The 14,379-nt window shown below is 41.6% G+C and overlaps 3 protein-coding genes across 5 annotated transcripts; 1 reads left to right on the top strand and 2 right to left on the bottom strand.

Moving 5' to 3' along the window:
- Positions 1-4: 4 nt before the first annotated feature.
- arl3b (ADP ribosylation factor like GTPase 3b) lies at positions 5-2,210 on the bottom strand. Its single transcript, XM_077626562.1, has 6 exons — positions 2,062-2,210; positions 1,387-1,530; positions 1,209-1,325; positions 1,095-1,145; positions 799-984; positions 5-712 (listed from the first exon to the last, which is right to left on the bottom strand). Exons 1-6 carry the CDS (start codon positions 2,062-2,064, stop codon positions 665-667), a joined length of 549 nt encoding a protein of 182 aa, XP_077482688.1. The 5' UTR covers positions 2,065-2,210; the 3' UTR covers positions 5-664.
- sfxn2 (sideroflexin 2) lies at positions 1,772-10,614 on the top strand. Its single transcript, XM_077626560.1, has 14 exons — positions 1,772-1,889; positions 2,816-2,984; positions 3,836-4,020; positions 4,392-4,562; positions 4,646-4,744; positions 7,107-7,182; positions 7,248-7,333; positions 7,419-7,479; positions 7,539-7,605; positions 7,690-7,739; positions 7,815-7,864; positions 7,932-7,979; positions 8,345-8,455; positions 10,324-10,614. Exons 3-13 carry the CDS (start codon positions 3,863-3,865, stop codon positions 8,442-8,444), a joined length of 966 nt encoding a protein of 321 aa, XP_077482686.1. The 5' UTR covers positions 1,772-1,889; positions 2,816-2,984; positions 3,836-3,862; the 3' UTR covers positions 8,445-8,455; positions 10,324-10,614.
- LOC144093217 (7-methylguanosine phosphate-specific 5'-nucleotidase-like) lies at positions 10,013-14,306 on the bottom strand. Of its 3 annotated transcripts, none has more exons than XM_077626558.1 (10): positions 14,128-14,306; positions 13,955-14,029; positions 13,223-13,324; positions 13,089-13,158; positions 12,940-12,986; positions 11,983-12,068; positions 11,392-11,490; positions 11,162-11,324; positions 10,756-11,095; positions 10,013-10,355 (listed from the first exon to the last, which is right to left on the bottom strand). In XM_077626558.1, exons 1-9 carry the CDS (start codon positions 14,185-14,187, stop codon positions 10,766-10,768), a joined length of 1,032 nt encoding a protein of 343 aa, XP_077482684.1. In that variant the 5' UTR covers positions 14,188-14,306; the 3' UTR covers positions 10,013-10,355; positions 10,756-10,765. The 3 variants fall into 3 exon arrangements, with proteins under 3 accessions (XP_077482684.1, XP_077482683.1, XP_077482685.1); XM_077626557.1 differs by having other exon boundaries at positions 10,760-11,095; XM_077626559.1 differs by having other exon boundaries at positions 10,760-11,095; positions 14,123-14,269.
- Between the last annotated feature and the right edge of the window lie 73 nt (positions 14,307-14,379).

The raw sequence follows: 14,379 nt of genomic DNA, 5'->3' as shown, positions 1-14,379 counted from the left end.
ACACTTCAACTTTTCCATATTTTATTCACATCCAGTACTCCACTCTTGCGCTGAGAGGAGAATATCAAAAGGACCGGATCCCGAAAAACCGGCACAAGCGGCCCCGAAAAAAAATCTGGGGATACGGGAACTAGAAAACGGAGCCGAGCCAGCAAGGCGCACAAAACAGCGACACGGCAGAGCTCTGGCGCTATTTACAGTAGTTTTCAAACTTCTAAGCCATTACATTTCTTTTTTTATGTATATATATAACATGTACAGTATTGATTTTAGTCATTTGCAAAGCACACTACTCCATTTAGGCATAAATAAAACCAAAAAAATACAAAGAACTCATGTTAAACTGGAATGACAACGAGTCAGGGTTCAATAGGAACGCTAACGTGGTTAAGTTATCCGCCATTGACGGCGACGGATGTCAAATTTGCTCATTCATTGGCTGGCGTTGATGTCGTACGGTGTCCAATGATTGAATTTGCAAAAATGTTAAAAGCCGGGTGAGCATTGGAAGGTGGTCACTGTCTTTCTTTTAGTTTCGCTGTTCTAAATTGTTGCCTTAAAAACTCCATTTTGGATTGGTGGTCTGCACTTACATTCAAAATTGTTGACGGTTCAGGAGGCCGTTTTTTGGGGGGTTTTGTGCGTCCTGACAAGACTGTCCGGGCTACTTCTTCTTGGAGTTGACGCTCTTGCACACCCAGTTCATGCCTTCCTGCAGGTGGAGAGGAATGGATGTAAAGTCAGAAGGAGAAGCCGAAAAGAGCGAGGAGGATGGTAAGGACGCTCGGTCGGTCTGACCTGGATTCCCTCGCCGGTGAGGGCGGAACACGACTGGATCTGCCAGACGCGGTCGCGGATGGTGTGCAAGTTGAGGCCCTCGGCGATCTCGGAGGCCGGCGCCGCCGTCAGCAGGTCCTGCTTGTTGGCGAAGATGAGTACGGGGACGCCACTCAGCTTCTCTTCGTCCAGCAGCTCGGCCAGCTCCTGAAAAGCCCAAACAATTCAAGCTTAATTGTCATCTTTTCACACTATTATACTAGAACTACAGCCTAACAAAACTACACCAGACCAGACTGTCGAAAAGGGCGACTCACCTGACCCGTCTCCTCAAATCTCTTCCTGTCGGCGCTGTCGATGACATAAATCTGCAAATGCACGACGAGTGAAAACCCGAACGGCGATGCGCTTTGACGGCAAGTGGAGCTTACGAGCATGTCGGTGTTTTCAAAGTAGTTCCTCCAGTAAGGCCTGATCTTCCTCTGGCCGCCAATGTCCCAAACGTTGAGCTTGAAACCTTGCGACTGGACGCTCTTGATGTTGAAGCCCTGGAAGAGGTTGCCTTTAGGGGAACGTGTCGTATGCACAGCGGTGGCAAATGGAGCTCACTTGAGTGGGGGTGATGTGGCTGATGTCCTCGGATGCCAACTGCTTGAGCAAGGTGGTTTTTCCGCCGTTGTCCAATCCCAACAGCAGTATCCTGACCTCTTGGTCAGGGGTGCTCTTTAGCTTGCGCAGGATTGACAGCAAGCCCTGGAAACACAAATTAATCATTAATTTACACTCACATCTACATCCATTGTGGATTATTTATCTTAGATGAAAACAGTGAAATGGTGCAAAATTACCCACAACGCATTTTCAGCCATTTCTATTTGTTTTGTTTGAATTATGACATGTATATTTTAGTCAATTGTTTCATTTTTTATGCTCCACGCAAGGAAGGCTGCAGCCAAGATTCGAACCCCGCTCCTTAAAATCCCGAGGCAAACGGGCAAACCGCTACTTCTTCATCTAACAAACATAACGGTCAATAGAAGCGAGGACTTTGATCAGGATTTAACGTGGTGGGCTTGTGTATCTTCACCAGCTGGATTTGGGCCCGAGAGATGGTAAATGCGGCTAATTTGCTAAGCTAATTCGAGTCGTCCGTGCCAACTGTAATGCAACAATGCGATTTTCCCACTGAAGATAAACTTGGTAACGTGGTCTACGTAAGAGCGCATTTGAAAATCATTTTTCTCTCCGTTATCGTCTAATCGCGATCAATTTAGGGCCACTCACCATCTTGTTGTCTTCTGTCGTGGAGACGCCGCCGCCGAGGGTTACTAAGGAGGATGACGTCGTCCGCACAGCCACGCACGCGAATGGGTTACTTAAGCCGCTAAAATGCTTAATCGACACTTTAAAAAGTATTATAACGACGTTGTTGTTCCAAGAAATCCGTAAATTAAAAAAAAATAACGTGTAGTAAAAATTATAATTTATTCTGTTGTGTTCACTGTCTATTTTTGGCTAGTTGTTTTTGCACGTATATTTTTGCTGAAATGTTTATTTTTGTATGTTGTAAATGCGTATTAGGTATTTTCATACCTTGGAAAACTAATGCACCTTTTACGTTTATTTAAAAAAATCATTTGAAATTTTAGCCATTTATTGCTATTTCAAATAACACGCTTACTTTGGTAACTTTACTATTGTATTCATTGAACGACCCCGACAAAAGATGGCCGACAATCGACCACCCTTGTCCTTGTAGCGTCGCAGCGCCCATCAGATGTCATACATTTTTGACGTGCATGTCTACACTTACCCACTTCCGGGTTCCATCAATCACAACCATATCTCGTAGTTAGTCTCGCGAAATGTTACTTTATTGACACTCGGAATTCAAATGTTTCATGAATTTTCTCCACCAGCTGGCTCAGTCCAAACTTATTTGTTTTATATTTAATTTTGTTGAGTTATATTGAATTCTTCATGGATACTTTATTTGATTCTATGTTAACACGACGATGCTTTGTATCGAATTTTCTAGTGGAATCAAGGCAACACAGAGTCGACGGCGTTAGGACCCACCCAATAATGCGTCGGGGGGAGCTGCCCCGACACGCCATTGGCGGAGAGCTTGCCACGTGCAAGGTTCCTTGCCTTTCCTCTTTTGCACCTGGTAGTAATTTATTTAAAGGCGGCGGCGGAACATAAAGGTGAGTAAAGTATTGTTTTGTGTACAATAATAAGCATAAAAGCTATTAATGTCTTCTTTACCTCGTTTGTCGTGGCTCGGCTCGCCCGAAACACGAGACACGAGTTGTATATCAGTCCACGGACATATTTTCTTTCGTATATGACACATCATCCCTGTCCAAATCTGTTCCACGCACAAACACACATGATTAAAATGATGCTCGTGTATTTTACGAATATGCAATAAATGCTCTTTCGACCCGTGGGGCTTCTAAGGACGGCGTGGATCCGTCCACGGGCGTTCTGGCTTGTAGATCCAGTTTGTCAAGCTTCATTTGTACACTAGGGCGCTTCTCTTCTGAGTTTAATAGCGGTTATTACTGTTTTTAAGGTATGCATACAGCAACATCATGCGTACAAGTCTGAACATTTTAAGCTAAAACAAAATGTACGTTTGACCTACTTTGTGCAAGTCAATGTGCTGCAGGGGTCTCTCAGACTTATTTTTAAAAGTCAATAAAGTGTCAAGCACAATATTGACTTTTGAGTCTTGCAGGCCCACATTTGAAAATAAACAAATCCGGAGTGAACCAGGTTAGGCTTAACAAAGATCTTTTAGAAAAGACCACTATCCACAGTATTGAATAAGTAAGTCCTCATGTGAATAATTGTTAAGATATGGTGTTATTTTTCTTCTTGTTGTCAATTATTTCTAGTTGGGGCTTGGTTAGTGATTTGTGGTAGAGGTGGCAAAGGCCACATTTCCACCTTAGGACTTTTTGAATGACTGTTTAGAACTGAACTTCACTCGTAGTCCAATATGTGAGCCAGCTGTGTGCAGGAATGTAATGGCAGTCTTTTTTTTGGGTAGGTCTCCAGCCTTTGGACAACCTCCGCCATGGCGCTGAACCCCACGTTCGACATCGACGCCCCGCGATGGGACCAGACCACCTTCGTGGGGCGGCTCAAGCACTTCTTCAACATCACCGACTGGCGGACGGCGCTGCTGCCGGACTCCCGCTTGGACGAAGCCAAAGCCTTGGTGGAATGCTGCAGGTGTCTAATAATAAACTCAAACTCAAACTTCAAAACTCAAATTCTGTTTTGACTTTGAAAATCATTTGAATAACAATTTGCTCATCGAAATGTAAGAAAATAAGTTTAGCTAATATGCCATATAAGGCAAAATATTCATGTATGGACTTTATAAGTGCACATTTTAAAAGTTTAAGAAGAGTTAACGTGTTTTCCAGGTTGTCCAAATATTTGCGGCTTGAAAGTACACACCTCGGGTCAAAAGTTTAGCTGATTTTGCAAACGGCTGTTTCGTCATCTTCTCCCAGTCTTTGAAAAAAAGAAAAGCAAAATGGATTCCCCAGTGGAAGAGAAGACTAAAATGTGGAATCCTGCATGTTTTTCTGTTCCAGGGCGGGTTCCGTTCCACCCGGAACCAGCGAGGAACAACTCCACTACGCCAAGAAGCTTTACGACTCGGCTTTCCACCCCGACACGGGCGACCGCATGAACATCATCGGTCGCATGTCCTTCCAGGTCCCCGGCGGCATGGCCATCACCGGCTGCATGCTTCAGTTCTACAGGTAGATTCACGACAAGGGCCAATGCACTAAGGTCTCAACTCCAGCGTGGCCTCCCCCGTCTGATCGGTGTGGCGTCTTTCCAGGACGGTGCCCGCCGTGGTGTTCTGGCAGTGGGTCAACCAGTCCTTCAACGCCTTGGTCAACTACACCAACCGGAACGCCGCCTCGCCCATCACTCCCAAGTAAGAGCTGACTGAGCTCCACTTTATTTTTTTCTATGAATATAAACTATGTCGTTTTTTTAAAGAAAAAAAGTCTTACTATACTATGTCGTTTTTTTTTAAAGAAAAAAGCCTTACTATACTATGTCGTTTTTTATGAAAAAAGCCTTACTATACTATGTCGTTTTTCTTAAGAAAAAAGCCTTACTTTACTATGTTGTTTTTTAAGAAAAAAAGCCTTACTATACTATGTCGTTTTTTCAAGAAAAAAACCTTACTATATATACTATGTCGTTATTCAAGAAAAAAGCCTTACTATACTATGTCGTTTTTTAAGAAAAAAAGCCTTACTATACTATGTCGTTTTTTTAAGAAAAAAGCCTTACTTTACTATGTCATTTTTTAAGAAAAAAGCCTTACTATACTATGTCGTTTTTCTTAAGAAAAAAGCCTTACTTTACTATGTTGTTTTTTAAGAAAAAAAGCCTTACTATACTATGTCGTTTTTTCAAGAAAAAAACCTTACTATATATACTATGTCGTTATTCAAGAAAAAAAGCCTTACTATACTATGTCGTTTTTTAAGAAAAAAAGCCTTACTATACTATGTCGTTTTTTTAAGAAAAAAACCTTACTTTACTATGTCGTTTTTTAAGAAAAGAAGCCTTACTATACTATGTCGTTTTTTAAGAAAAAAAGCCTTACTATACTATGTCGTTTTTTTAAGAAAAAAGCCTTACTATACTATGTCGTTTTTTAAGAAAAAAGCCTTACTATACTATGTCGTTTTTCTTAAGAAAAAAGCCTTACTTTACTATGTCGTTTTTTAAGAAAAAAAGCCTTACTATACTATGTCGTTTTTTTCAAGAAAAAAACCTTACTATATATACTATGTCGTTATTCAAGAAAAAAAGCCTTACTATACTATGTCGTTTTTTAAGAAAAAAAGCCTTACTTTACTATGTCGTTTTTCTTAAGAAAAAAGCCTTACTTTACTATGTCGTTTTTTTAAGAAAAAAGCCTTACTATACTATGTCGTTTTTTAAGAAAAAAAAGCATTACTATACTATGTCGTTTTTAAAGAAAAAAAGCCTTACTATACTATGTTTCTTAAAAAACGAGTAATAGTAACATAAGGCTTTTTTCTTTTAAAAAACGACATAGTATAGTAAGGCTTTTTTTCTTAAAAAACGACATAGTATAGTAAGGCTTTTTTTCTTGAATAACGACATAGTATATATAGTAAGGCTTTTTTCTTAAAAAACGACATAGTATAGTAAGGCTTTTTTTCTTGAATAACGACATAGTATATATAGTAAGGCTTTTTTCTTGAAAAAACGACATAGTATAGTAAGGCTTTTTTTCTTAAAAAACGACATAGTAAAGTAAGGCTTTTTTCTTAAGAAAAACGACATAGTATAGTAAGGCTTTTTTTCTTAAAAAACGACAGTAAAGTAAGGCTTTTTTCTTAAGAAAAACGACATAGTATAGTAAGGCTTTTTTCTTAAAAAACGACATAGTATAGTAAGGCTTTTTTCTTAAAAAACGACACAGTATAGTAAGGCTTTTTTTCTTAAAAAACGACATAGTATAGTAAGGCTTTTTTTCTTAAAAAACGACATAGTATAGTAAGGTTTTTTTTCTTAAAAAACGACATAGTATAGTAAGGCTTTTTTCTTAAGAAAAACGACATAGTATAGTAAGGCTTTTTTCTTAAAAAACGACATAGTATAGTAAGGCTTTTTTTCTTAAAAAACGACATAGTATAGTAAGGCTTTTTTTCTTAAAAAACGACATAGTATAGTAAGGCTTTTTTCTTGAATAACGACATAGTATATATAGTAAGGCTTTTTTCTTGAAAAAACGACATAGTATAGTAAGGCTTTTTTTCTTAAAAAACGACATAGTATAGTAAGGGTTTTTTTCTTAAAAAACGACATAGTATAGTAAGGTTTTTTTCTTGAATGACGACATAGTATAGTAAGGCTTTTTTCTTGAAAAAACGACATAGTATAGTAAGGCTTTTTTCTTTAAAAAACGACATAGTATAGTAAGGCTTCTTTTCTTGAAAAACGACATAGTATAGTAAGGCTTTTTTTCTTAAAAAACGACATAATATAGTAAGGGTTTTTTTCTTGAATAACGACATAGTATATATAGTAAGGCTTTTTTCTTGAAAAAACGACATAGTATAGTAAGGCTTTTTTTCTTAAAAAACGACATAGTAAAGTAAGACTTTTTTCTTAAGAAAAACGACATAGTATAGTAAGGCTTTATTCTTTAAAAATGAAATAGTATAGTAAGGCTTTTTTCTTTTAAAAAACTATCTATGGCTGCTTTAGTGACACTGTACGAATGACATCATCTTGGTGCGTCTCCTCAGGCAGATCGGCATCGCCTACGTGACGGCCACGAGCACGGCATTAGCCACGGCGGTGGGACTCAATCTCTACACCAAGGTACGCTCGACTCGTGCGGCCTCGCACCTCGACCGCACGTGATGCTCCGACACCCCTCCCCGTAGAGAGCGCCGCCGCTGGTGGCGCGATGGGTGCCGTTCGCCGCCGTGGCGGCGGCCAACTGCGTCAACATTCCCATGATGAGGCAACAGTAAGTGGAGATCATATTTTATTTGATTCCTTTGCAGCCATCCCAGCACTTTTAGTACACTTCCAACTAAAACGTGTCTTCGCAGGGAAATCATGAACGGCATCGCCGTCACCGACGAGAACGGCAACAAGCTGGGCCACTCGCAGGTGAGACGTTTTTTTTTTGTAAATGTTGACGCCCCAACGGAATGGATTGGCCTGCGCAGAAAGCGGCGGTGAAAGGCATCACGCAGGTGGTGGTCTCTCGGATCACCATGGCCGCGCCGGGAATGAGTACGTGACTAAAAAAAAAGGTTCAAATCCAAGTTGATTTGCACAATACGCCCACTTGACCGTCTCTCCGTCCATCTCCTCCAGTCATCCTGCCGATTGTCATGCAGCGCCTGGAAAAATACAAATTCATGCAGGTTGGTTTTGTAGTTCTCCAAGTTGTTCCCCTGTGTTAGTAAGTCTGACACTGTTGGTGTTTTTTGGGGGGGCAGAGAATCACGTACCTCCACGGGCCCATTCAAGTGATGATGGTGGGCGTGTTGTAAGTACCACGTCCGGCGGGATGACGGCGTTTGGAGTGCGTCGCTCACAACTTTGTCTCCAAACAGTTTGATCTTCATGGTACCGGCAGCGTGCTCCATCTTCCCGCAGAGATGGTAAGTGGCGTACCCATCCATCATGATGAAGTGGCAGGGTGGTAGGCGATCCCAAAATCAAAGAATGGGGGCAATACCCAAGCCCGTGAGAATAATAGTCTTAAAAACACTGCGATATACAACAAAAAATTGGCAAATCCTAAACTTATACAATCAAATTTGAGTTTAGAAACATACTGAAAAAAAATATGCTGCTAACCCTCCACTTCAAATGGATTGGACGTCTGATGGTGATAAAAAAAAAACACACTTGAGTCCAAAGTCGAATGCCAGGAAATATTTAATTAGAAATCCAGGTGGTGTATATGTAGCAATCCTGTTGAATTTGCTGAAAAGCCTCTTAGTGTGGTTCTCCTGCATTGTAGTTCCATTGCGGTATCCAAGTTGGAGCCAGAACTCCGCCAGTCCATCACGTGCAAATACGGCGACGGCGTGCAGCGCGTCTACTTCAACAAAGGCCTCTGAAAACGTCACCTGTGAGACCTGACCTAACTTTTACCGTACTTTCCTTAAGTGGCATTTTTGGGAGGGTGAGAACAAACACGGGTTAAAGTAACGATAGTCAAATGATTTGGATAATGTTAAAATAAAGATTTTAACATTGAATGCAAGCCTTCCCTATAAAAGACTACCATGTATAGTAAGGCATTTTTTTACATTTAGAAATGATTGACATTTTCTCCACTTTATATGCTTGAAACATTTAATTGTCTGTTTTAATGAACAAAAACAAATATAAACACGTATCTGCCAATTTATGAGCTGAATAAGACTGAGTATCAGTAACTGTTAACCGGAAAATGATAAGGTTTTTACACGAGCGCTGAATCACAGCTCGAAACGGACCAGTAAGTAAAGGGTCGGGCCACCAAACAGGAAGCAGCAGTGGCGTGACGATAGCGTGACGACGACGTGATGACGTTGTTATAGGAAGGAAACGGACCAATAACTAGGACCCGGCAACAGCTCGAAAGTTTCGAGCATCCGCCGGGTCCTAAAGCCCGACTAGTTTTGGGTTTTTTTTAAATTGGTCCGATTCAAGTTGAAAACTGCTTTCTCTGTTCGGTGGCCGCCTGGTTTTGTTACTTATTGGTCCGTTTCAAGTTGTAAAATGCTCCCTCTGTTCGGTGGCCCCCGGGTCCTAAAGCCCGACGTTTTATTTAGTGGTTTGTTTCGAGTCAAAAACGGAGCAAAACGAAAAGACTCGGGCGTTAGGACCCAGCGGCCACCGAACAAAAGAGGCAGTTTTTCTGCCTCTTTTTTTCGGTGGCCGCTGGGTCCTAACGCCCGAGTCTTTTCGTTTTGCTCCGTTTTTGACTCGAAACGGACCAAGTCGAAAACTGCTTTCTCTGTTCGGTGGCGGCCTGGTTTTGTTACCTATTGGTCCGTTTCGAGTTGTATAATGCTCCCTCTGTTCGGTGCCCCCCGGGTCCTAAAGCCCGACGTTTTATTTATTGGTTTGTTTCGAGTCGAAAACGGAGCAAAACGAAAAGACTCGGGCGTTAGGACCCAGCGGCCACCGAACAAAAGAGGCAGAAAAACTGCCTCTTTTCTTCGGTGGCCGCTGGGTCCTAACGCCCGAGTCTTTTCGTTTTGTTCCGTTTTTGACTCGAAACGGACCAAGTCGAAAACTGCTTTCTCTGTTCGGTGGCTGCCTGGTTTTGTTACCTATTGGTCCGTTTCGAGTTGTATAATGCTCCATCTGTTCGGTGGCCCCCGGGTCCTAAAGCCCGACGTTTTATTTATTGGTTTGTTTCGAGTCGAAAACGGAGCAAAACGAAAAGACTCGGGCGTTAGGACCCAGCGGCCACCGAAGAAAAGAGGCAGTTTTTCTGCCTCTTTTTTTCGGTGGCCGCTGGGTCCTAACGCCCGAGTCTTTTCGTTTTGCTCCGTTTTTGACTCGAAACGGACCAAGTCGAAAACTGCTTCGAAACCCAGGACCATGCATCTCAGAGGCTAATGCTCTTACCACTCAGCCAGCAGAGGACCTAATAGTTATAGTAAAAAAATATGACATTGTCATTTGACAAGCAGGATTTGAACCCAGGATTCCAGTTGTCAAAGACTGGCACTCTAACCACTGGGCCACCAAACCCACTCCAATTCAACCCTTTAAAAAAAAAAAACTTGACATGACTTTAGGGCACAAGGAGACAGAGAAAAGGTGGCGCAATCGGGATTCGAACCCAGGACTCCAGATCTCAGAGGCCAATGCTCTATCCACTGGGCCACTTGGCCCACTGTAGTTTGGCATTTGAACCCTGACCCTATCCCAGAGGCGGGTGGGGAAACCTAGTGTGTTGGTACTTACTTTAACTCTACTACAAACCAAATCTTTTTTCAGGAATTTGCCTTTGCTGCTGCTGCTGCTGCACTCTGAGGAAGAAAAAAAAGGTTGTGCTACTTCTCCTTTTGTTCTTGAAACATTGATGTGCCTTGGACAATCTGACAACTTCCACTCAAAGATTCCCTGGCTGTTCTCAGAACACAAAAATGGACTTTTATGCACCGTTAAGTGTGCGAACCTCACGGCTCATTTGAAAAATACGGGAGTGATGTGTCATTCAACGGATGCTGTATTAAAAACAAAGATATTTGCAGTATATGTTGAAATAAAGTGTATACTTTTACTCTTTATCGTACAGTTTTTATTCTGTCCGGCAACATTGGGACTGAATTAGTCCCAATGTGCCAATTTTTTTTCCCCCCAAAAAAAGACTATGTATAGTAATGCTTGCCACCCCAACCCCAAATAAATAAATAAATAAATGCCCACCCACATCTCGTTACTCTCCGTCGTTGCCTTGGGACGCCATGACGTATCTGAGGACGGCGTTGGGGACGTCCATGGTTTCGTCTTGTGCCAGCACCACCACGTCAAAAGCCTTCAAGTACGACTGCCTCCTGGCGTCCACCCGGTCGTTGAGGAAGCCCACGGTGAGGAGGCGGCGAGGCTCGGGCACGCCGGCCGCCATGTGGAGGTCGCCCAGGTTGTCGCCCAGCAGCAGCACGCTGCGTCGCGCCCCCACTTCGGGGAAGCGTGCCACGTGCGCCCGGGCGGCCTCTCGCTTGTTCAACGTGTGGATCAGGTCGCCCTTGAAGGCCCTCAGGACGCCCTGAGGGAGGGGCCCTGGCTCGTCACCCCGTCTGGCGCCGCCCATAACGGCGGGACTTCAACTCACGGCGCCGTCGAAGTCCATGTAGTTGGCGATGACCCCAACGTTGGCGTGGAGGATGCCGTGCTGCCGCATCACTTCCTCCAACACGTCCCCGACGCCGCCGGAGAAGATGAGGAGGGGGACGCGGTGGCGGGCCAGCTGCGAGAAGAACTCCGAGTGGCCGGACCTGGAGACGTCGGGCGGAGCGTCTTAAAAAACAGCGGGAACGCCGGCCGGGGTGGTTTAAGCGGTACCTGAGCATGGGGGCCACGGAGATGACCTCCTTGACGGCGGGAGCCAGAAGCTCCTTTCGAATCTTCTGCCCCACCAGCAGGTGGTGAACTTTAGTCCACCTGCGCAGGTGCACGTTTCAGTATGGTTGGCAGCAACAGGGAATGGAAATAGATCAGACATCGATCGCCGTCAAGTCCGCTTTGAATCCGTTTCCTACCGTGACCGGATGTTTGGTCGCTTGGACGCAAACGTCCGGCGACCAAACAAGGTAAAACAACACGGTCTACGCATCAATAAAAGCCAACAATGGCCCTGAGCAGTTTTACTGAGCCGACGTGTGAGTGTATAAGAGTTTGTATGTACATGCGTTGTCCCTTTAAGAAGCGACGTCAGTCAGGGTCTTAACAAGTTCTCCAACAAAAAAACAATACAAGTCCGGGAAATTTGGAGCTTTTCTTTAGCCTAATAATTACTAGGGCATTAAGTATGACTAAATAGTAATTCACAGTTTGTATTTAGGGAATTTGAGCAACGATTTTAAATGGTAATTATCAATAACCTTCCGGGCGACCAAAAGTCCGGCGACCAAACGTCCGAGTACCGTTTCCTACCATTCCACCATGAAGGGAATCTTCTCCTGGACGCTTAGGCTGGGCTCGATCTCAATGGGATAGTAAGTATGAAACAGCTCCCTCATCTGAAAGCAAACAAGAAATAGTACACTGGTCTGCTTTTGCCATCACAAGTGGTTAGATTGAGAAATTATTCCCAGAGACGAAAAATATTAAAAGATGTATGTATTTAAAATGAGAACAATTATGACAAACGCAAACATTGAGACAAAAAATTAAAAAATGTTTTAGTTTAGATCAAGGTTGTCAGACTCGAGTTGGTTCGCGGGCCGCATTAACGTCAACTCGATTTCACGTGGGCCGCACCATTTTAGATATAATATTTAGATTAAAAAAAAAAAAAGGATTATAAGAACTGAATTTTGAGCTCTTTTTTTTTTACATTTTAAAAAATGATTTTTGAACTAAAAACACAGAAAAAATGGATTAAAAATTACAATTATTGATTTAAAAGGGGGAAAAAATCAGGAAATTTAATATACATCTATACTCTTCATTTTAATTTGATCCTAAAACAGAAAGTCGGCACACGTGATTTACTTTCTTGGGCCGCACAAAATGATGCGGCGGGCCAGATTTGGCCCCCGGGCCGCCACTTTGACACCTGTGGTTTAGATGTTCTGAGAATAGCAAACCTCTTTATACAATGTTAATTCATATTAACAACATTTACTATTATTTACTTTACATCTACATTTCTATTTTAGCTGTAATAAAAAAAGACTGGTCAGCTTAAGGTTTTCAGACAATTATTTTCTAAATCTATTATGCATTAATCAACTTGTTTTATGCCCTAGAAAAGACATAAAAAGTACTTCAACTCAACATTAAAATATTTTACTTCTATTAATATATGAGAATAAAACTGCAGAAATGAACATTTATTTTAAAGATGCAAACACTAAAAGAGCAACAACATCTAGTTTGGTTTGGTACCTTTTCACCACATTCTTCATCCACCAAAAGCCTGCTGTCCAGAATATCTACATTTTTTTTTTTTAAAAAGCAACAACTGAAGTGAGAAAAAAGCTAAAATGCAAAATATAGTTATTGCATTTCAACAAGAGTTCGGTCATATTTCTTACTGTGAGATGTTGGAACTCTTTCGCCATTGTGAGTAAATCTGGTCAGCGTCATGTCAAAGTCAGAAATAACCTGGAATAAAGCACATTTGCACGTCACGACTACAGAAACATCCGCGCGCGTCTATTTGACGTACATGCAGGTTGGCGGCGCCCTCCCGGCGCATGACTTCCAACGTTTGCTCCACTTTGTGACGCCGCCTGATCAGCACCGAACTCTTGCTCAACTCTGACATCAGCTGAAATACAATTAAAAATGAAAAATGCAGTCGAAAGAATCAAAGTATAAAGGAAATATTTGAAACTAGTGTTAAAGTTTTAAGTTTATTTATTAATTAATTTTTTCAAGTTTTTTTTACCTACTAGTTTTATCTTTTAAACTATACAAAGCGCCCTCTGAATACTTTGTAATAATAAACAAATTGAAGAAAAATGTAACCACTGAAAAAAACTTATAAAAAGCAATGCAAATTCAATAGGAAATTGACAGCTGAATGTAAAACCACTCAAATTTAAGAAATGCAAGAAAAACAAGTGCAAGTGCGCCAGACCACAAGAGGGCGCACCACCTAAAACAACGCTCCAAAATATGGCTAGGATAAAAAAAACGTCATTTATACCTTTATGAATACTATAAAAAAAGTTATATAAAGTCTAAAACGTTTTATCTTGCGACAGATTCTCACAAAACTCAATTCTCAAACTTGCATTTTTTTTAAAATAAAAAAACCATGTATTTAGCCGCTCAAAGAAAATAAACACAAGATTTGATTCTTTAAGAATAGATTGTTTTTTTTTGCTAGAAATTGGCCTCTGTGGAAATGCGTCTATAAATATACACGTACTTATATAACGATTTGATTCCTCACCTCAGGTTTCGTGAACTGTGGCCACATATCCACTAGAGTTCGCAAAGGTGTGCATTTCCAAGGAATTTTATACACCTGCAAAGTATTTCAAATCAAGTCCGGTAACTGTTTGTTGTATTTACGTCTTTTCTAACGTACAAAATGAAGAAAAAATAAACTAGCATATACGTTACCCGTTTTAATAGCCGAACTGTGACTTCGGCGACGTGTTTACTGCTTTTTAGTCCGAGCATCGTGTTAAAATTAAGATTAAAACTAATAATTACCGTACTAAAACATGCATCACGTTGAAAAGTTTGTTAAACGCCAACCATCATCGAGTGTAACAAACATTTTACACCGAGTGCAGTACAAAAGTTCCGGATGACATTCGTTCCGCCTCACGTGATATTAAACGCAACACTTGATTGGTCAAATACTTTATA

This window comes from Stigmatopora argus, chromosome 18, assembly GCF_051989625.1.
Source record: "Stigmatopora argus isolate UIUO_Sarg chromosome 18, RoL_Sarg_1.0, whole genome shotgun sequence".
NCBI classification, from domain to species: Eukaryota; Metazoa; Chordata; class Actinopteri; order Syngnathiformes; family Syngnathidae; genus Stigmatopora; species Stigmatopora argus.
This window is presented reverse-complemented; position numbering and strand designations above follow the sequence as displayed.

Bases quoted from the DNA above. Each gene is read 5' to 3' on its own strand.
- arl3b (XM_077626562.1), bottom strand. The intron at 1,326-1,386 runs GTGAGCTCCATT...AACCTCTTCCAG, and splicing joins GCCACATCACCCCCACTCAA to GGCTTCAACATCAAGAGCGT. The intron at 1,146-1,208 runs GTAAGCTCCACT...GTGCATTTGCAG, and splicing joins TTGAAAACACCGACATGCTC to ATTTATGTCATCGACAGCGC.
- LOC144093217 (XM_077626558.1), bottom strand. From the start codon at position 14,187: ATGCTCGGACTAAAAAGCAGTAAACACGTCGCCGAAGTCACAGTTCGG. The intron at 13,159-13,222 runs GTACGTCAAATA...GCTTTATTCCAG, and splicing joins AGGGCGCCGCCAACCTGCAT to GTTATTTCTGACTTTGACAT. The intron at 11,491-11,982 runs GTAGGAAACGGT...GCACCTGCGCAG, and splicing joins ATTCCCTTCATGGTGGAATG to GTGGACTAAAGTTCACCACC.
- sfxn2 (XM_077626560.1), top strand. From the start codon at position 3,863: ATGGCGCTGAACCCCACGTTCGACATCGACGCCCCGCGATGGGACCAG. The intron at 7,183-7,247 runs GTACGCTCGACT...CCCTCCCCGTAG, and splicing joins GACTCAATCTCTACACCAAG to AGAGCGCCGCCGCTGGTGGC. The intron at 7,606-7,689 runs GTACGTGACTAA...CATCTCCTCCAG, and splicing joins CATGGCCGCGCCGGGAATGA to TCATCCTGCCGATTGTCATG.